The 22,565-nt window shown below is 45.2% G+C and overlaps 1 protein-coding gene across 1 annotated transcript; it reads right to left on the reverse strand.

Moving 5' to 3' along the window:
* Positions 1–9,524: 9,524 nt before the first annotated feature.
* LOC124700337 (probable inactive receptor kinase At1g48480) lies at positions 9,525–12,705 on the reverse strand. The gene is made up of 2 exons (XM_047232482.1): positions 11,322–12,705; positions 9,525–10,521 (listed from the first exon to the last, which is right to left on the reverse strand). The coding sequence occupies exons 1-2, from the start codon at positions 12,703–12,705 to the stop codon at positions 9,857–9,859; spliced, it is 2,049 nt and encodes a 682-aa protein (XP_047088438.1). The 3' UTR covers positions 9,525–9,856.
* Between the last annotated feature and the right edge of the window lie 9,860 nt (positions 12,706–22,565).

The raw sequence follows: 22,565 nt of genomic DNA on the forward strand, positions 1-22,565 counted from the left end.
GGTTCCTTCGATTCGGCTGGACGAGGTGGAACGGGTGACTGTCACACGCTGATTAATTAAGTTTAGCAATAATTAACCAAGTTTAGCAATAATTAATCAAGTTTATCACTACTTAATCAAGTTTAGCAAATAATTAATCGAGTTTAGAATAATTAATCGGGTGACTATCTCACCCATTCTATTTCATTCTCATTCCATTCCAAAACCAAACACAGGGATGAAACCGTTCCATGACAGTGGAATGGAATGGTTCCATTCCATTCCACCCCATCCCCGAACCGAACACACCCTAAGGCATGGATGGCACGGCCTCATAGCAACGGTGAGATGCGGCCTGAACGGCAGTGTGGCACGCCGGGAGGGCTGAGCTCAGGTTACTAAGACAGTCAACTGGACATGTCACAGGTCAGAAAGATCGAAAGTACCGTACATGGGATCCCTCCTGTGCACGAAATTGTTATGTTTCATCTAATGCAAATCTGATTTGAATTCTCTAAACACAATAAAACATAGTGATATCATACTGCACAAATCGCAAAGCACAGGTTGCGATTTATACATATATACGGTTGCAATTGAGATTTTTTAATTGCAAGTGAGAATGCAACTAAAAATAATAATTTAAAAGGTTCATTTTTTTTATGACCATTGACGCTCGTGTGATCGGCATACCTTAGTACACTGCCCGATGGAGCCTGGCTCACAGAATTGCATTACTTCATACATACAACGGTCTTTTTTCGCAGATTACACGTGTATGATTGTCACTACATATAGCCCTTTACTCATATTTTTAAAATTTTAAAAACTCTGGAAAAAAGTTGTAGAGGCAGTCGATGATGTACACCGCAAACCTATTAAATCTTAATAACAACTAGTTTATATTCTGGCTACATAAAAATATCAAAATCTGATAAATTATATAGTATCAAAATGCACATTGTTCACTATAAAATTTCTCAGATTTTGTCATTTTTGCAAAATCTGACAAATTATATAGTATCAAAATATACACGGTTCATCATAAGATTTTTCAAATTTCATCATTTTTTTGTAGCTTAGAATATAAAGTATTTTTATATTAAGATTTTGCACTTCATCTGCCTCTAGAATTTGTTTAGGATTTTTCAAAGCAATAAAGTATAAATTATAAGTGTTTGAAAATAAAGAGCTACATTTACGTTGGCCCGTTTTGAATTTCTGCAATCAACGTCGCCATCTCTTTGTTTGATGTGACAGAAATTGTAGTGCTGCATTGTATATCGGGTCAGATTCCAAGAAAAGAGGGGCCATGTGAATTTTGGGATGTGCAACGTGCGAGAATTGAAAGTATATTAGTGATAAATAATATAATTATTCATTAGGTTATGTAGAAATGATACGGTTTTTAATGATAAAAACTTGTCTCTTATGCAGATGAAGTGCACAACTACGCTCCATTCGTGTTGGTCTCTACAACGTGTGGAGCATCGTTACCTGTTATGGAGGACTCTACACGTTTGAAGGATACAACGAGAGATATTTTTATTCAACATGAATGGCAGCATAATCTACGGATTGGTACTTCATCCCCATAGGCGCCTTTAAAGTTTCTCATGATTACTTGTATTGCGCTTTTTTCCTATTAATTTTGGATTTGAGCGGCTGTGTGCATCTTAGTTATGCAGTACTGGTGTAAAACTTAAATCTTTTAGTAATAAAACATCCTTTAAGGAAAAAATTAACCATTAGGTCTAAAAGACAATTTAACGTCATCAAACAATAAAATGCTCAGTTTACATCATGCTAGTCCACGCCACATACTATTTATCATGCCTCCGCTCCAATGAATAGAGCGTCATTGTTTTTCTGTGTTTTTCTTTAACCAAGAATTATTTCTAATATATGAAGATTTTTTGTATAGAATTAACATCATTAGAAAGGGTTTTTCAACATGCATTCAATGGTACAAATTATGTACAATGTAAATAAGATTTTGTTGCTCATTTTTTTCAGTCAAAGTTCATCTTAGAACACATGTACGCCTTATTAGTCGAAACAGAGGCGGCACAAGTAATCCAATCTCATCGGCGGTGGCATATTTAGCCGGCTAGTCTATCTCCAACAAAAGTCTTACACGCTATACTAGAATCCACGTTAGCTAGATTTGCATGTAACTTTTTATTTCATAAACTGAAGCACTTGTACACACAAGCATATTAGAAGCTACAAACCACATTGCATAAGGACATATTTTTTATGAGACATATAAATTAATCAAAGTAGATGTATACAAACGCAATAGAATCCACATCATTTCATTTGATCAGTGACTGGTCTAGGGAATGATATTTGAATACCGAGTACAGACACATTACAAACATAGTATTGAAACGTTGTAGCTTCAAAGACAACTGAGCTACAACAAAAAATCATGTTGTGCTTCAATAGTACTATAGATTTTTCTTCAATTATGTTTACCTAATTATAACTAGAAACTAGTATCTAAGATATTTGTTAGATCATGTGCTATAGAAATCCTTACCATACATACGTATGGGAAATGCACTTTGGCTCATAGGAGCATTTGCTCCCATTGTGTGAATCCACATTTTGAAGTGTCAAAAAAATTTAAAATAAATTTTTACATGTACATATAGACATTTTATGTTGGTACACAAATTTTCAAAAAAAGAAAATAATTTATGTGGCTCCTGTAAAAAAGACAAATTTTGATGCTGTAACACGACTACGTACAGCGCATTTTTTTGTCTTTTTTGTACGCACCACATAAAATGTTGTTTTTCCACGAAAACTTGTGCACGAACATAGAATGTCACGATGCACACCAAAAAAAATTATGTCAATGTTTTTTGACATTTTTAAAATTAATTTTTAATTATTTTGTATAATGGGAGCATTTGCTCCTATGAGCCAAAACGCCACCTCCACATACGTATACACTATACTGATTATTAAATACTACAAAAAATCCAAGAAATAACTTTTGTTCAACCTCACAATTCAAATTTAGCACAATGTCTATGGATTCTTAATGATAGAATATTAAAACTTATTAACAATAAACTTAAAAACTAATAATCTATTTAGAAACACTACTAGTTTGTCATTAACTAGGCCAAATAAATAACATAAAATTATACTCATTAAGTTTTATTATGGTAGAATTAAGTTTTCTAGAAATATAAAAGTACAGTACAAATGGCCTTTATTTTAAGAGAGAGTTTTGTTCACGAGCAAGAACTTGTCGGTTTAAGATAGATAGCTTAACGGTTTGAGGTGGCACCAAATAGCTCGGTTATCCTGCCAGTTAAACCAGTCCCCCTTCCCAGCCTATACATGCACGACAGACATAGATCAGACATGTGAGATATCGATACGACAAATAGATATCATAATATCTGTCTGTCCCTTCTGATGGCATGTTGTTTACACGGGGTGTCATAACAATGTTCAGAACCGTTCCTGGATGTCCGAGGGCCCTAGGGCGAAACATTTGCAGGGGCCTCCTTTATTATAACTTTGTGAAAAAATATAGTGATTCTCAGAAGTTTCATTAGTCCTGGAAAAAACATTGCCTCTCAACTTATGTATTCCTATAATATTTCTTCATGACAAAAACTCTTAGTAAACTGAAAAGTAGTAGTAATAGGGTAGAGTTAGTTTCGCGGGGAACATTGACACCTTTATTTTGCGGAGACCAAAAAACTAACATGAAGTCATCCATTTGCAAATGGAGATCGGTTTAAATCTGTTACAAATGTATTAGCTGGCTAAGGTTATAAAAAGGAATTTCAGTGTACCTGTTGCAAATGGAGATCGATTTGGTCAATATTTCTTTGACACTAGGGCCCCATCCTCCTTGAGTGGAACTGTAAGGAGGGCCAAGAGGAAATAATGCCCTGGAGGCGGTGTTGATTTCTTGAAAAAGAAAGACGTGGAGTCAGGGTCAACCGACGTTTACGTGTCGGACACGTGCAAGCAGTAGGTGTTGGTTTCGCTGGTGTTGCTTGCCTTTCTTGTTCCGGGGCCTTTTACCTTGCTGGTTATGAGATACTGTGCACATCCAATATATACAGCTAGTCCTAGCGGGGCCTCTGGGTGTTTGGGGCTGACCTGCCTCAGGAATAGGCCTGACAATGGTGAGATACTTCATGAAACCTCTGAGCAGCGGTGTGGCATGGCTGTGATCAGCTGGCTAAGGAGGTCAACTGGACATGTGACATGATCAGCACTAGCCTAGCATGTTTGAACCACAGTGGACGTTTGACAAGCTTTAGAGCATCTCCACTCGTCCCCCGAACAGGCCCCCGGCGAGCGTTTTTTACATCCGGACGGCGTAAATCGGCCCAGTCGCGCCCCCGGTTACTCGTTTTCGTCCGGATTTGGCCCTTCATCCATCCGGCGAGCCCACGCCACCCCCGGCCCCCGGGGAGCGCTCGGGGACTCCGACGAGTGAAAAGCGGGGAAGGGCCCGATCCGTCGGTGACTCGACGCACGAACCCCACCGCCACGTCGCTCAAAATCTCCCCCACCCTCGTATCTCTCTCGCCGCCGGCACCACCCCGCCGGCTTGTTGCCTAGATTCCGCCGCCCTCCTTCCCCACCTCGCCTATATTCCGCCGGCCCGCTTGCTCTTCCGCCGGCCTCGCTTGCTCCTCGCCGCCGCGGCTCGGGTTGCCTCGACCACGCCCGTCGGTGTTCGTCCATTTGCCTCGCCGGCCATGGACTCGGACGAAGAGGAGGAGCAGATGTTCGTCGAGCTTATGCAAGAAGAGATGGCAGCAGCCCGCCCAAGACGACGAGCACATGATGATCCTTGGTTGCTTGGCTAGCATGTACGCCGGACCGGCAACCGGTCGACGTGGTGGGTCGGCACGAGGTCGCCGGAAGTGCAAGCCGAGACAGCGAATGGAGGGCTACCGCATGTTGTACGCCGACTACTTCGCCGACAATCCATTGCACGGTGAGAGTGTTTTCCGGCGTCGTTTCAGATGAGCAGAAAGCTATTTCTGCAAATTGTGTATGCCATCCGCCACTTTGATCCCTACTTCGGATGCAAGGCGGATTGCACCGGTTTGGTTGGATTTTCGTCACCGCGAAGTGCACAGTGGCTATGAGGATGCCGACGTATGGAGCTCCCGGTGATACCGCAGATGACTATCTTCGGATGGCGGAGTCCACCGCCCTTGATTGTTTCTACCGGTTCTGCAGGGCCGTCATAGCAGTTGTTCGGGGACTATTACTTGAGATCACCCACCGTCGATTATTGAACCGTCGTGTGTGCCTACACAATATGATTATTGAAAATGAGCGAAAGCATCCGGTTCCTCCGGCTGAGCAAGAAGCACCATATGAGAGAGAGGGTTCTCTTGCATGCACCTAATCACCGAGTGCCTCCATCATGGGCCGCCTTCATTGCTATGCGTCGGGAGATTCGAGACTCTACAATGCATCACCGTCGCAAGATGATCTAGTGGAGCACATATGGAGGCTCCGAGGCAACGCCAACGCCGACGCCAACTAGTCTGTCTAATTTGTTTGAAAAATTGTGAAATTGTGTGCTTCATTTGTTTCAAGCACTTGTTAAACATTGTACAATTATTTTCGCCGAAATTGTTTCAGCAATTTTCGTACCGTTGGTCGCCGAACTTGTTAAATTTAATGTTAAATTTGTTTGAAATATGTCAAATGGTCGAGGTGGGGGTTTCCTGCCGGGGGGACGGCTGGAACTTCGGCGCTCCACACGCCAAATCTTCCTCCAATCCGGACGAAAATATCGCCGGATTTGGGCGTGGGGAGCGCCAACGAGTGGGGATGCTCTTAGGACGCTAAACGTGCATTTCACAATTTAGGAGACAAAATTTAGGACGCATTTACAGTATGAAAAGATGGGGAAACAAACGTTTATATTTAGGTTGTCCATGTTAATCCAAAGATTTTTTACATTCACCTTGAAAAATTTATCTCATCAAGAAAAGCGAGAGGAACACACAAGGAGTCAAGGACATGACATCCAAACTCCAATGGCATCCCGAAAGGCCGAAACCAAACTGCCGTTGTGTGCACCAATCGGTATATCCCACTCCGCAAGCGAACCGAAGCAGCTACATCCGCCGATTCCTACTTCACCTATATCCCATTATCACTAGACCTCTTTGTCTAATGCTATAGCTCCCCTGGTAATAAAACCTGTGTGTGGCATATTACTCTATGATTGCAGACTTGCAGTACAAGCAAGTACCAATCAACGTCTCCAAACCATTTTTTAGGGGGCAGAAACTGCAGTGCTGAACTGCAGATCAGGTGCAACAGTACAAGCACTGAAAAGTAGTACCAGGTTAACCTCAAGAACTCGAGTCTTCGCGGTAGCTTACCAACATTTTCCTATCCAGGAGACATCCCACAGCATGCATCTCAGACTCTCTGTGGCCTTCGCCTTTGCGAGACCATCCCATCCAAACGAAAAGTCATCACCAGCTAGAACCGTAATACTGTTCTTCGATCTATAATTATAATTGGAGTGCTGCACATTGATTGTTTTGCCGAGAGAGGATTTTTGACGCAGGCTAAAATGGCATGCTGGAAAAGTCAGGGACGGTCGCCCTCAGTTAGTCAGGTTCACCTACGAGGGAGTCGCTCTTGGGCGGCAGGCAGCAATCTTGACGGACCCCAGCGTCAAAGTCTCAGCTCAGGATTAGGTGCTTTTCTTCGCCCCGACATGATCTTCTGCTCTTTCCTTTGGTCAATTCTGAAGTTTCTAACATGACCGCGACCCGTACGTAGACAATTAAGATGCTCTGTACTGTACATCATGGAGTCATGCTAAGTGCTAACAGGTGGTGGCAAGTACCAGCTGGTGAGAAATTCCTTATATGCACTTGTTTTTCTTGTGAGGATGAGGAGGAAGTTTAGAAGATCCTGATGCATTTTTCTAAGGCGTGCATTGTTAATCTAGCAGGAATGTCTTCCCCTGTGTTGGAATATTTTAATTTTAGTTGTGAGGTCAAGTGTCGAAATTGCGATACTTTTCCACTCTGACGACTCAAGGAATGTTCTTTTACTATAAAGTAAAGGAGGCAGTGATCCTGACGGAGTGGTATTGATGCTTGTGACCAATGTAGACAACTAAAAGGAGAGATCAACATCGCGGTTGTCTTCAATCTGAAACTAGTACCATTTCGTCAAATTACGACCCCCCCTACGCTTTCATTGCCTCGCGGTCTTCCCGGTAACCGTGCGTTCATGATGCCACGGAGTGCTGTTGCGACTTGCGAGTCTCCGTGAGAGCATCTCTAGCGGGCTAACTCGCAGACTGATGGACATGATTTGTTTTGGCAGGATTAGAAAAAACCCAATCCAACGGCTCGATGCAACCGGAGCAGCGTATCCGTTGCTACCTGGTCCAGTTTCAAATTTGGGCTGAAACTGCGTCGTTGTAGACGCGTTGCGAACTGCGGGTGTGTCCTCTCTCACCTTCCACTCGCCATCAATGGCACACGCTTTGGATGGTGCGCTGACATTGATGGCGGCCGCATCCCATCTTTTTGAAGGTATGTGGTCGCGCTTGCCGTCGTCCACAACGCTCCACACCACTTCCATTCCTAAGCATCGGCAGAGCTCGCGTCGAGAGGACCATGACCAAGGGCTAGCTGTGGAAGAAGACGAAGCACGATGGCGAGGCTAGGTCCTCACGGCCCAAGCCAAAGCGCGTTTGTGTCAACATCATTGTTGACATGGTGTGGCACTGTACCAACACAACACGTCTGCCGAGTGGGACGACGTGCACCTTTCAAGCGGTGCAGAGGCTGCTAGTGCCACCAGTGCCGCATCAAGGGTGTGCGCGGTGCATGGAGATCATCCGTCGCCGAGCCCTCATGTCTTCTGGTATGCTCGCGGGCGCGGCCTACGCGCTCGACTTGGCAATGTGGGACACCTACGACAACATGGAGTGGGATGCGTGGTGTCGCGCCGGGTTTCTTGGCGACGACAAATACGACAACGAAGATGCCCCGCCCGTGGATGTGAAGATGGAGGGCAAGGAGGAGAGGGAGCCCTTCTTCAGCGAAGAGATCCAGTGCAAGGAGGTTCGGGACAACGCTCCGACTATCTAGGCTACCTAGAGTACATGGTGGAGTAACCCAAGGAAGAGGGCATGGAGGACCAACTCCCCCACATGCCACATGGGCTAGACGAGAAGGAGACGTTTAACCTCAAAGTGAAGGCCAGGAAGTGGCCGAGTTGCAGGGCCTTGGCACGCAGCTACACCAGTCATCCCAATCGCAAAGGTTCCATGCCACTCTACAGAGCCAGGCACCGCCTGCACTAGCACCTCGAGCACCGGCATCGCATGCATTCCATCTACCTCCACTGGTACCCGATTGAACCTGGGAAATTTTGGTGATCGTGGACTTGCCAAGGGCGGCGAAGAGGAGCAGTAGATAGGTCTAGGGTTTTGGCCAAGTTTTCTTATTTTTGTATGTGTTTTTCATTTCCTTTCTACGATGTAAATTAAATTTTAAATATTTGAATTTATTTGTAAAAAAATACGTCGGGTTGCTAGGCTGCCACACCCAAACGAATAAGTGTAGCCATACGGGCAACTTTTAATCCGCGGACCGAAAAAAAAAAGAAACAATAATGATATTTCTATTTTTTCAAAAATGCGTCGGGCCACCCTGAGGTACGCCCCGAAGAAGATTGATCCTCCGAATTTTGAGGTATCGGCTTGCAGGTCGCTCCGCAACTGAATCAGAGTGAAGACGGCGACTTCTGCTGCAGTTGCTGTGGTAGAGCAGCTGCTGCCGGTCCCTCCCGCGATCTCCCCGATCACATGGTGGGGAACGAGGGGGGACAGTCCAGACACACATGTGAGGCGCCGTCGTCGTCTACCTGCGAACTTGTGATTCGTTCGGATTTGGATGGCGCGCTCCACGGCCGGCCGCGACAAAAATCGTACTAGGTGGCCCGTCCTATACCATCGCCGTTGAAACGAGACTCCCCTCGGACGGTGTCAGTTTCGTGCACAGCACAGACACGTACGCTGCTAGAGTCGTGGCGCTGTCGAGTCTACAGAATCCATGGATAGTTTGTTGAGCGCTTGCCATCTACCAGCACCTACAAACTGTAATGGAGATTGGATCACCCAAACAGGTACAGCAACCAGATAGTAATCGACGATTCTTCGAGCAGCACGCACGCTCCTCCCTGTTTTCCTGTCTCTCGAGACAGCCCACTATGCGTACCTCGCATCTATTAATGAACAATGAGATACAGTTACCACCATTCACCAACAGGCAACTCGCTATGCGCATCTGCCAATTCAATTCAGCTAACACTGGTCCTGCTCCAGTTCAAAACTGTCACGGTCACCGAAAGCAAAAAAGCAGTGCCACCGGATCGAGAGCCCAGTGTAGCTCTCAGGAACTGGAGCCGTCAAACAGATAACCGGACCATCCAAAGCACATGACCCACAGAACCACATTGGTCATGCTTATCGGCAACCACCACACACACAACAGATGGAGCAAAGCACACTCATGAATGGTTTCGCCAAGGAGTTCCAGACAATAGATTGGGTTTGAGTAATTACATGGATAGCCGCTAAAGAACCAACCTAATCAGCTAGTAGTAGAATAACTAGGGCAATTAAGCAATCACACAGTTGAGCATAGAAGATTCCTAAACCACCACGAGTTACTGAGAGCACACAATCAGTTAACACCCAAGTTGCCGAATTCAATATTTGCTAACAAGATGAAAAACAGCCAACTCGATCGGAGATAGGATTCATCAAATATATGAACCGAATGCGGGCTGCAGCAATTAGCCGACTCCTCTCTCTGGTCACTCGAGATCATGGCGCCAAATGAGCTGGCCCCTCGACGGTTTCATCCTGATCGTCGTCCTCTGCCTGATTCAAGGCATCCTGCTGTTGATCGGTTCCTTCGACGCTCTCGCTTGACCTCTTGATCTCGTCAATCCGCACGACAACATGTGACATCGTCGGCCGTGCATCTGGGACTTGTGCGACGCAGTCTATGGCAAGCTGTAGAAGCTGAACCATCTGTTCCTCGGAGTCCTGGTGTCTCAGGAGCTCCATGTCAAACACCTCTGCGGTCCATTCCGAGCGTACGACGGACTGCACCCACCTGGGCAGGTCGACGCCCTCGTCGTTAAGAGCAGCCTGACTGGGGGCCTTGCCTGTCAGCAGCTCCAGCAAGAGAACTCCAAAGCTGTACACGTCAGCCTTCTGGGATACCCTCCGGGGATCAGTAACCTCCGGAGCTCGGTATCCAGTGGCGCGCAATGGTGCGGATGATGAGCCAACAAGAGTAGCAAGGCCGTTGTCTGATACGCGTGCTTGATATGACTTGCCCAGAAGGATATTGGATGACTTGATGTTGCCATGGGAAGTCGTTGAGCTTGTCGAGTGGATGTACTCAATCCCACGGGCTGCAGCAAGGGCAATGCTTGCTCTTGTCGGCCAGTTCAGTGGTGTACGGCCAGAACCTCTGTTACCTGCTTACAGAAAAAATAATTAAGATCATGTGAGATTACAATTTTAGGTAGTACCTTCATTTTCATGGTCAAGTCGCAAAATCAAGCTATGAACATTGCCCATTATTCCCGACATGATATTAGGATATCCAATACCACCTTAATCAATGAAACACTTAACACTCCCACCAACTAGAACGGCTTCCAGGGATTTGGTTTCCTCCAATCAATGCAAAGTTAAAAGACAAAGAGGAGACCCAACAACACATGAAGAAGGAATATAAGCCTATGAAAAGCAGTCACAATTTTGTTCAACCTTCTGAAAAAATTGTAGTTGGTTGGAAAGTCTTAACCAGAAAGTGGGACGTTCACTGCAGTACAAGTATCCTAAGTTTCTAACCACAAACATGGTCCCTCTAGGTCTCAACCACAAGCAAAATGTAGAGAGAGTCAATCAGAATATGATTTCAATAAGAATACCCAGTAAATAAAACTCACAATCCAAATACTTTGGATATCAAGCAAATAACTAAGACCTGCATCAGAACTAACATGGTGTGTCGCCTTATTGAAGAAATGTTAAGAGCTACAGCTACTGAAGCAAGCCATGGCAGATGCAGTGCAATTGCAACTAAACAACTGCAATCTCAATTCTCAAACATTGGTGATAAATTCAAGTACCACTCTATCATCGCCATGCAAAATAAAATTTGACACGAAGAAGCAGGAGCAGGAACAATAAGAAGAGTAATAATATCATAACCAGAGAGTATGAGCACAAGAGGACTGGAAAAAAAGAGTAGGAAACGTGAGATTCTCACCGTGCAGGAGTGCAGAGAGGCTCCCCATGGGCATGAAGTCGGACACGAGCAGCTTCTCATCCTTGCTGAAGTAGTACGCACGCAGCGGCACAATGAACTCGTGCTGCAGCTCCCCAATGTCAGCAATCCTCTCACGGAACTCAGGCTCAGTCATGTTGACGTCCTTGAGGCGCTTGACAGCCACAGTGGCGCCGGACTCGAGCACGGCCTTGTAGGTGGTCCCGATGGCGCCCTTCCCGAGCACCTCGGCGGACGCGCGCAGCAGGTCCTCCAGGTCGAACGGCTGCACCGCGGCCGCCGCGGGGCGGAAGAAGACGAGCTTCTTCCCGGAGGTGGACTGGCCTCCCATGGGGGCGCCGGGGTGGCCCATGCCGGCGAGCGGCGCGATGGCGGCGCTGCTGGTTGTCTCTGGCGGTTTTCGGCCGCCGCCCGCGGGGATGGCGGCGGGGGACGGGGGCGGCATTTCGAGGGCCCGGGTTTTGGTGCGGGTTGAGCGGCGGCAGAGGCAGATGAGCAGGAGGAGGAGGAGGGCTGCGCCGATGACGGCGCCGATTGCGATTCCGGCGATGGCGCCGCCGGAGAGCTTGTTTTTGTTGTTGGTGGTGGTGGTGGGGGATGGTGGTGTGGGGGTGGGGGAGGAGGGTTGGGTTGTTGGGGAGGGGGGAGGGGAGGGCTGCTCGCCGGGGCAGGCGGGGAGGGGGGCGCCGCAGAGGGAGGCCATGCCGAGGAAGGCGGAGCGGGGCTGGGAGCGGAGCGAGGGCGGGACGGATCCGTTGAGCTGGTTGAAGGAGACGTTGAGCTGCTGCAGGGACGGCTGCGGGAGGTCGGGGATCGCGCCGGCGAAGCGGTTGCTCTCGAGGAGGAGGACTCTGAGGCGGGTGAGGTTGGCGAGGGCGGGCGGGATGGCGCCGGAGAGGGAGTTGCCGCCGAGCGCGAGGTGGGTGAGGCCGGGCATGGCGAGGAAGGCGGGCGGGAAGTCGCCCGTGAGGCGGTTGTCGTTGAGGAAGGCGCCGCGGAGGTCGGCGGCGGCGGCGAGGTCGGCGGGCAGGGCGCCGCTCAGCGCGTTGTAGCGCAGGCTGAGGGTTTGGAGGGCGGTGAGGTTGCCGAGCGTGCCCGCCGGGATGGGGCCGGCGAGGGCGGCCGCGGGGAGGCGGAGCGCCGTGACGCGGGGGCCCGTGCAGGAGACGCCCGTCCAGCTGCAGACGGTCGTTGGGGAGGTGACGTTCCAGGCCACGCGTGGCCCCACGGCGGCGCGGAAGGCGGCGAGGGCCGCCGCGTCGGACGCGAGGTCGGCGGCCGCCGCGGGAGATGGCGTGAGGATGGCGAGGGTTAGGATGAAGCGGAGCAGCGGCCGCCATGGGAGAGGCGGCGGCGGCGACCGCATCGCTGCGGCGGGGGAGACGGAGCAGAGGCGTGGAGACGGGAATGGGGTGTTTGTTCCGATTTGGGGGCAGAGAGACAGCGGGCGGGCAGAGCTGCGTGACGGGGTTGCGGAAAAACCCTAAAAACTCCCGTGCGGATCTCGCGGAACGGAACGGAACGGGTTTTTATTCAGGACGTTGAGGTTTGGTTTGTTTTGGTGGGCGACGCCCGACGGAGGAGACGCCGTTTCCGTCCCCGATATTCCGATGTGGACTGGAGTGGAAACACACAGGTCTCGTCTCCCTCGGCCTCGGGGAGCGCGCCGGGCAGAGGCGAACAAATGCGTGCTGTTGCGCGTGCGGACTGGCCGACTGACAGACGGGCCGCCACCTGGATTGTTCTGAGCTGGAGCAGGCGCGTCAGTTTCACTTTGTTCCGTTTTTTACTTTCACCTGCCCCCCCCCCCGTCGTGCCATTTTTGGGAGCTGCCACCGCGACGCGCGTTATACATGGCACGTCTTTACTGGCGATGCCTCTGCAGTATTGCTGACAGTTCGACGGAACTGTCAAAACATGAGGGCGCTAGCTGGCTTCTTGATGTGCATTGTTTCCGTGAAACTAACTGCGTCTCCGTGTTGACTCACCGGCTGGCTGGGCCTGAATCATTCGTCGCAAACTGGGTTCTGGTCGTGCGTGCAGATTCTATGCCCCGGCACGGCGGCACGCCGGCACCGGCATGCCACAACCGATCACGCGCACGGCCGGTGGAGTAGCAGCTCTGTCCCCACATTAAAAAAAAGGACTACTGTAGCTTTTTACATCTCGCTCTAACATATTGTAGAAACAAACTTGTACATCACTGGGGAAAAACGAAAAAAAAAATTGCTACATTGTTGCCTCTACAAATTCTAGACCAGACTCCAGAGGATGGATTACTCAATACTCGTCACATGAGAAACGCACCGAAGATGGATGTGAAGAACAATTGTGGAATTTCTCATGGGGGGATTTCCATCTCGTGCTCTTTGCTTCTGGCTGCCCTTTGTGCCAGGAGGAAGGTATCGGGTGTCGCTGGAAGGCACTAGACACTGCAAACAGGACCAAGAACAATACAAACACACATGTTTTTACTCAGGTTCAGGGCGCAAAATGTGAAACACCTGCGTCATGCTCGTCGATCTCCTTGATTGATGAACACCTTACACGGTTGCGAGCTGAGACTCCCTCTCCCTTTGCCTCCGATATGGCTTCTTTCCCTCCTTCCTCCAAACCTCTATCCTAACTGTTATTGCGACCTTTCCTTGCCAATGACCTTCCATATGACGATCAACCCCCTTTACTAACTCCGGATGCTCCTTTTATACTACAAGGGTACAAACGGGAAAAGGCTTGCATCGCGCGCTACTTGCCTTATCTTGACGAGCAATGCGCCCACCCACGCGCCAGGCAGGATAGGGACCCTGGTTCTTATCCCGTTGACATCGGGGAAAGGGTGGTAGCCAGACAACACGTATGGGTCTCACACAGGCAAGCGGTACATGTGTGGTCCTCGAGGGGAGGGGTCTCATCCCCATGTGCCCTTCGACAAGGCTTCATGGTACTTCTAGAAACACTTTGGTCTTTTACTTTATTTTCATGTTCTATCAAAATTCGATCGAAATAAAGGTGGAAAACTATCTTTTGGCATTTAGGGCATGTTTGATTCCTAGCCACAGTTTGCCATGACGAAATTTGGCAGCCATAGTTTATTTGACGTGTGTTTGGTTTTTGCCACACTTTGGCTTGCCACACTTTATTGCATGTATGATTCATGTGTCATAGACTCAACTTTTTTGCCAACTTTTGCCAAATCTTGGTAAATTATGGCTAGAAACCAAACAAGCCCTTATCAATTCGTTTGTAGCAAAAATGCAATAAAATGTACATAAAAGGAAGATTATGCAATTAAACTCAGAAAGGAATTGATAATTTTATGATATATCACCCCTCCACCAATAATATAATCTCTTGGTTGCATACTTTGTGTTATATTTATCATTTTTTGGTTGCATATGTTAATACATATTTCTTTTGAGTTGTGTCAAATAAATGTGTTTTTCTGGTTTGCAAACCGGAAATTCAATTTGGCTCCCTGATGTCTACGTGTGCTTCTATTCTTGTAGACAGTGTTGGGCCTCCAAGAGCAAAGGTTTGTAGAACAGCAGCAAGTTTCCCTTAAGTGGATCACCCAAGGTTTATCGAACTCAGGGAGGAAGAGGTCAAAGATATTCCTCTCAAGCAACCCTGCAATCACGATACAAGAAGTCTCCTGTGTCCCCAACACACCTAATACACTTTTCAGATGTATAGGTGCACTAGTTCGGCGAAGAGATAGTGAAATACAAGTAATATGGATGTATATGAGTGGTAATAGCAATCTGAATAAACGGAGTTTCAGTGCTTGGAAACAAGGCCTAGGGATCATACTTTCACTAGTGGACTCTCTCAACATTGATCACATAATAAATAAGTTCTCTTCCTTTGTGCTACATATACTCTTGTTTGATAATGAACACCAATCGTTGTGTAGGGCTACAAGAGCACCTCAATGCTGGAGTTAACAAGCTCCACAACATTCGGCATTCATATTTAAGTAACCTTTAGAGCATAATAGATCTTTGCAATTTAAACCGAGTACTAACATAGCATACACACTGTCACCTTTACACTATGAAGGAGGAATAGATCACATCAATACTATCATAGTAATAATTAACTCCATAACCTACAAGAGATTATGATCATAACCTACGCCAAGAACTACACGATGCACACACTGTCACCTTTACACCGTGAAGGAGGAATAGACTACTTTAATAACATCACAAGAGTAGCACATAGACTAATAGTGATACAAAGCTCATATGAATCTCAATCATGTAAGGTAGCTCATGAGATCATTGTATTGAAGTACATATGAGAGAGATTAACCACATAGCTACCGGTACAGCCCTTAGCCTCGATGGAGAACTACTCCCTCCTCATGGGAGACAGCAGCGTTGATGAAGATGGCGGTGGTATCGATGGAGAAGCCTTCCGGGGGCACTTCCCCGTCCCGGCGGCGTGCCGGAACAGATACTCCTGTCCCGCAGATCTTGGCTTCGCGATGGCGGCGGCTCTGGAAGGTTTCTCGTACCGTGGCTTTTCCGTCTCGAAGATTTAGGTCAGGGGGCTTCTTATAGGCGAAGAGGCGGAGTCGGAGGGGTTACGGAGCCGCCACACAACAGGGGGGCGCCCCCCTGGGCCGCGCCAGCCCCATGTGTGGGCCCCCCGTGGCTCTCCTCTGGTGGCTCTCGGGTGTTCTGGAAGCTTCGTGGAATTCTAAGATGCTGGGCGTTGATTTCGTCCAATTCCGAGAATATTTCCTTACTAGGATTTCGAAACCAAAAACAGCAGAAAACAGAACCGGCACTTCGGCATCTCGTTAATAGGTTAGTTCCGGAAAACGCATCAAAACGATATAAAGTGTGAACAAAACATGTAGGTATTGTCATAAAACTAGCATGGAACATAAGAAATTATAGATATGTTTGAGACGTATCAAGCATCCCCAAGCTTAGTTCCTACTCGCCCTCGAGTAGGTAAACGATAACAATGATAATTTCTTAAGTGACATGCTACCAACATAATCTTGATCAACATTATTGTAAAGCATATGGGATGAATGCAGCGATTCGAAGCAATAGTAAAGACAATGAGTAAACAACTGAACCATATAACAAAGACTTTTCATGAATAGTACTTTCAAGACAAGCATCAATAAGACTTGCATAAGAGTTAACTCATAAGCAATAATTTCTTAGTAGAAGGCATTGAAGCAACACAAAGGATGATTAAGTTTTAGCGGTTGCTTTCAACTTCAACATGTATATCTCATGGATAATTGTCAACATAAAGCAATATAACAAGTGCAATAGGTAAACATGTAAGAATCAATGCACAGTTGACACAAGTGTTTGCTTCTAAGATAGAAGGAATAGGTAAACTGACTCAACAATATAGTAAAAGAATGGCCCTTCGCAGAGGGAAGCAGGGATTAAATCGTGTGCTAGAGCTTTTTAAGTTTTGAAATCATATAGAGAGTATAAAAGTAAAGTTTTGAGAGGTGTTTGTTGTTGTCAACGAATGGTAGCGGGTACTCTAACTACCTCATCAACCAGACTTTCAAGAGCGGCTCCCATGAAGGACGTTATCTCTACCAGCAAGGTAGATCATCCCTCTTCTCTTTGTTTACACATGTACTTTAGTTTAGTTTATTTTTTTTATTTTTTTAGATGACACTCCTCCCAACCTTTGCTTTCTCAAGCCATGGCTAACCGAATCCTCGGGTGCCTTACAACAATCACATACCATGAAGGAGTGTCTATTTGCAAAATTAAGTTGCTTACTGATAGATCAGGGCAAAACATGTGAAGAGAATTATTAATGCAAGTTAATTAATTGGGGCTGGGAACCCCATTGCCAGCTCTTTTTGCAAAATTATTGGATAAGCGGATGAAGCCACTAGTCCATTGTGAAAATCTGTCAGAAGTAAATGACAAGATCGAAAGATAAAACACCACAGACTTCCTCATGAGCTATAAAACATTAACACAAATAAGAGATAATAGCTTTTGAATTGTTTAAAGGTAGCACATGAAGTATTTGGTTGGAATGGCAGAGAAATACCATGTAGTAGGTAGGTATGGTGGACACAAATGGCATGGATTTTGGCTCAAGGATTTGGATGCACGAGAAGAATTCCTCTCAATACAAGGCTAGGCTAGCAAGGTTGTTTGAAGCAAACTCAAGTATAAAACGGTGCAGCAAGACTCACATATGAACATATTGTAAGCATTATAAGACTTTACATCGTCTTCCTTGTTGTTCAAACACCTTAACCAGAAAATATCTAGACTTAGAGAGACCAATCATACAAACCAAATTTTAACAAGCTCTATGTAGTTCTTCATTAATAGGTGCAAAGTACATGATGCAAGAGCTTAAACATGATCTATATGAGCACAACAATTTCCAAGTATCAAATTATTCAAGACATTATACCAATTACCACATGCAGCATTTTTTGTTTCCAACCATATAACAATTAACGAAGCGGTTTTCAACCTCGCCATGACATTAAAGATAGAACTAAGAACACCAGTGTTCATATGAACAAGCGGAGCATGTCTCTCTCCCACACAAGCATGAATTTATTCAAACAAAACAAAAGCAAAAACAAAAACAAACAGACGCTCCAAGTAAAGTACATAAGATGTGACCGAATAAAAATATAGTTTCAAGAGAAGAAACCTGATAAATTGTCGATGAAGAAGGGGATGCCTTGGGCATCCCCAAGCTTAGATGCTTGAGTCTTCTTGAAATATGCAGGGATGAACCACCGGGGCATCCCCAAGCTTAGACTTTTCACTCTTCTTGATCATAGTATATCATCCTCCTCTCTTGACCCTTGAAAACTTCCTCCACACCAAACTCAAAACTATCTCATTAGAGGGTTAGTGCATAATCAAAAATTTCACATGTTCAGAGGCGACACAATCATTCTTAACACTTCTGGACATTGCCCAAAGCTACTGGAAGTTAATGGAACAAAGAAATCCATCCAACACAGCAAAAGAGGCAATGCGAAATAAAAGGTAGAATCTGTCAAAACAGAACAGATCCAGTAAAGACAAATTTTTTAGAGGCACTGGACTTCCTCAGATGAAAATGCTCAAATTGAATGAAAGTTGCGTACATATCTGAGGATCACGCACGTAAATTGGCAGATTTTTCTGAGTTACCTACAGAGAACCCTGCCCAAATTCGTGACAGACAAAAATCTGTTTCTGCGCAGTAATCCAAATCTAGTATTGACTTTACTATCAAAGACTTTACTTGGCACAACAATGCAATAAAATAAAGATAAGGAGAGGTCTCTACAGTAGTAACAACTTCCAAGACTCAAATATAAAACAAAAGTAATGTAGCAAAATAAAAACATGGGTTATCTCCCAAGAAGTGCTTTCTTTATAGCCATTAAGATGGGCTCAGCAGTTTTAATGATGCACTCTCAAGAAATAGTAGTTGAAGCAAAAGAGAGCATCAAGAAGCAAATTCAAAACATATTTAAGTCTAACATGCTTCCTATGCATAGGAATCTTGTAAATAAACAAGTTCATGAAGAGCAAAGTAACAAGCATAGGAAGATAAAACCAGTGTAACTTCAAAAATTTCAGCATATAGAGAGCTGTTTTAGTAACATGAAAATTTCTACAACCATATTTTCCTCTCTCATAATAACTTTCAGAGGCATCATGAACAAACTCAACAATATAAGTATCACATAAAGCATTCTTATTCACATGCATAAAAGTATTATTACTCTCCACATAAGCATAATCAATTTTATTAGTTGTAGTGGGAGCAAATTCAACAAAGTAGCTATCATTATTATTCTCATCATCAAATATAGGAGGAATATTGTAATCATAATTAAACTTATCCTCCATAGTAGGTGGCACCAAAAGATCACTATCATTATAATCATCATATATGGGAGGCATATCATAATCAACATAAACTTTCTCCTCAATACCCGGAGGGCTAAAGAGATCATTTTCATCAAAACCGACCTCCCCAAGCTTAGAATTTTCTATATCATTATCAACAATGGTGTTCAAAGCGTTCATACTAATATTACTACTAGCATGCAAATAAGGTTCCATAGGTTTTTTAATTTTCGCATTAAATCATTCATGTCTTGCCTCAGGAAATAGTTTAAAAAGCTCACAGATGTTTTCCATTATGCCTTACTGGTGTTTAACAAGAAACAAAAAGATGCAATTGCAGGATCTAAAGGAAATAGCTTCGAGCACACACACAACGGCAACAGAAAAGTACTTAGTTACCTAGGACCGGAGTATGAGTGCCTTTTACCTTTCCTCCCCGGCAACGGCGCCAGAAAAGTGCTTGATGTCTACGTGTGCTTCTATTCTTGTAGACAGTGTTGGGCCTCCAAGAGCAGAGGTTTGTAGAACAGCAGCAAGTTTCCCTTAAGTGGATCACCCAAGGTTTATCGAACTCAGGGAGGAAGAGGTCAAAGATATTCCTCTCAAGCAATCCTGCAATCACGATACAAGAAGTCTCTTGTGTCCCCAACACACTTAATACACTTGTCAGATGTATATGTGCACTAGTTCGGCGAAGAGATAGTGAAATACAAGTAATATGGATGTATATGAGTGGTAATAGCAATCTGAATAAAATATGGCAGCGAGTAAACATGCAACAGAACAGTAAATAAACGGAGTTTCAGTGCTTGGAAATAAGGCCTAGGGATCTGGACTCTCTCAACATTGATCACATAATAAATAAGTTTTCTTCCTTTGTGCTACATAGACTCTTGTTTGATAATGAACACCATTCGTTGTGTAGGGCTACAAGAGCACCTCAATGCCGGAGTTAACAAGCTCCACAACATTCGGCATTCATATTTAAGTAACCTTTGGAGCATAATAGATCTTTGCAATTTAAACCGAGTACTAACATAGCATACACACTGTCACCTTTACACTATGAAGGGGGAATAGATCACATCAATACTATCATAGTAATAATTAACTCCATAACCTACAAGAGATTATGATCATAACCTACGCCAAGAACTACTAGATGCACACACTGTCACCATTACACCGTGAAGGAGAAATAGACTACTTTAGTAACATCACAAGAGTAACACATAGACTAATAGTGATACAAAGCTCATATGAATCTCAATCATGTAAGGCAGCTCATGAGATCATTGTATTGAAGTACATAGGAGAGAGATTAACCACATAGCTACCGGTACAACCCTTAGCCTCGATGGAAAACTACTCCCTCCTCATGGGAGACAAGCAGCGTTGATGAAGATGGCGGTGGTGTCGATGGAGAAGCCTTCCGGGGGCACTTCCCCGTCCCGGCGGCGTGCCGGAACAGAGACTCCTGTCCCCCAGATCTTGGCTTCGCGATGGCGGCGGCTCTGTAAGGTTTCTCGTACCGTGGCTTTTCCGTCTCGAAGATTTAGGTCAGGGGGCTTCTTATAGGAGAAGAGGCGGAGTCGGAGGGGTTACGGAGCCGCCACACAACAGGGGGGCGCCCCCCCGGGCCGCGCCAGCCCCATGTGTGGGCCCCCTGTGGCTCTCCTCTGGTGGCTCTCGGGTGTTCTGGAAGCTTCGTGAAATTCTAAGATACTGGGCGTTGATTTCGTCCAATTCCGAGAATATTTCCTTACTAGGATTTCTGAAACCAAAAACAGCAGAAAACAGGAACTGGCACTTCGGCATCTCGTTAATAGGTTAGTTCCGGAAAACGCATCAAAACGATATAAAGTGTGAACAAAACATGTAGGTATTGTCATAAAACTAGCATGGAACATAAGAAATTATAGATACGTTTGAGACGTATCACTCCCGGGTGCATATGCTTCCTCTACCAAAAAAATAATATTTTGAGATGTCGAAAAAATTTGACAAAAAATCCTACATATACATCTTTACAATATACATGCATTCGTCAAGTTTTGCGAGGAACTAATATTTTTTATGATCTATGTAGAAAAGTAAAAAAATTATCTTCTGAAAGGACTTATTTTCAGCATTGAATTTTATCTTTTTTACACACGTCACACGACAAGTCGGTTTTCATGGAACAACTTTGTGAGCGCGTAGCACGTGAACATATAAGTGCGAACTTTTCGTTTCAGTTTTTTGAAAATTCAAAATATATATGTGTAACATGCATTTTAAAATAAAAGGAGCCACATGCTCCCATGTGCCAAAACACCACTCTCCTTTGCAAGCCGGCTAATTTAAATTTAAGCTACACATTTACAAGCTCCTACAAAAACACTTCAACATTTGTGTGATGTAGAACCCTCTACCAAGATACCAAAATATACTACTAATAAAAACAAATACAATTACACTATATGATACACCTAATTAAGCGGCACTATATGAAGAAATATGATGCCAAGTTTTTTGTTGCTCGGATTTAGACATTCCCAAATAACTTTAGTTAGATATTCTTTTAACATTTTGAACAAAAATTAATATGGGACATAGTTTACACGATAATATTCCACTTTAACATGGTTTTATGAGCTACTATAATAATTTTTTGTACTGCCAAGAAAATAATGCGTTCTAAATGTATGTCAAATATTGTACCAAAAGATATGAAATCCTTTTGAATTTACATATAACTTCTATTAACAAGTAAAAATGTTTCATATAAATATAAGGTTTAGATGCAATATAATAGTGTGTATTAATTTGTACGAAAGTTACGCACCGGAGACTCTTTCTTCATGACCCGGGGGCCGAAACACGGCGGACCCGGAGGACCTTCAGCTTCGATCATCTCAGACAGATAGACTCTGCCCAATCTGTGGCGTGCATCGTCGGCTATGGCAACTTTTCTTGTAGTGATCTTTCTCCCACACGATCTTTCAGAGGGTTTCTGTGATAACCAGCTCTTTCCAGCTCCGAGTCATCATCTTCATACCGGCTTGGTGCCCCACCACCGGCTCTTCGATATCTCGATGGCGGCATTTTTGCAACGATAGTTGCCGCTCTTGTCGGGCGATAGTTTTGCCCTCTTTCGCCGTTTTCAGCATAGCCGTGGCCTGCCCCCCGACTTATTCTGCCGCCGTTATTCAGCCCGGCCTTTTCTAGCTCCAGCCCTAGCACATGCTGTTCGAGATAACCACAAAACCATCTTAAATTTAGGCTTAAAATAGGGGCCAAATAGGTCGCATCGACCCCGCGATCAGTTTGCGGGTTGTCGCTAGACCTGACGTTTAGGTCAAGCGAACCA

The sequence above is a fragment of the Lolium rigidum genome, chromosome 3 (assembly GCF_022539505.1).
Source record: "Lolium rigidum isolate FL_2022 chromosome 3, APGP_CSIRO_Lrig_0.1, whole genome shotgun sequence".
NCBI lineage: Eukaryota > Viridiplantae > Streptophyta > Magnoliopsida > Poales > Poaceae > Lolium > Lolium rigidum.

Bases quoted from the DNA above. Each gene is read 5' to 3' on its own strand.
- LOC124700337 (XM_047232482.1), bottom strand. From the start codon at position 12,705: ATGCGGTCGCCGCCGCCGCCTCTCCCATGGCGGCCGCTGCTCCGCTTC. The intron at 10,522-11,321 runs GTGAGAATCTCA...TTCTGTAAGCAG, and splicing joins CCTCTCTGCACTCCTGCACG to GTAACAGAGGTTCTGGCCGT.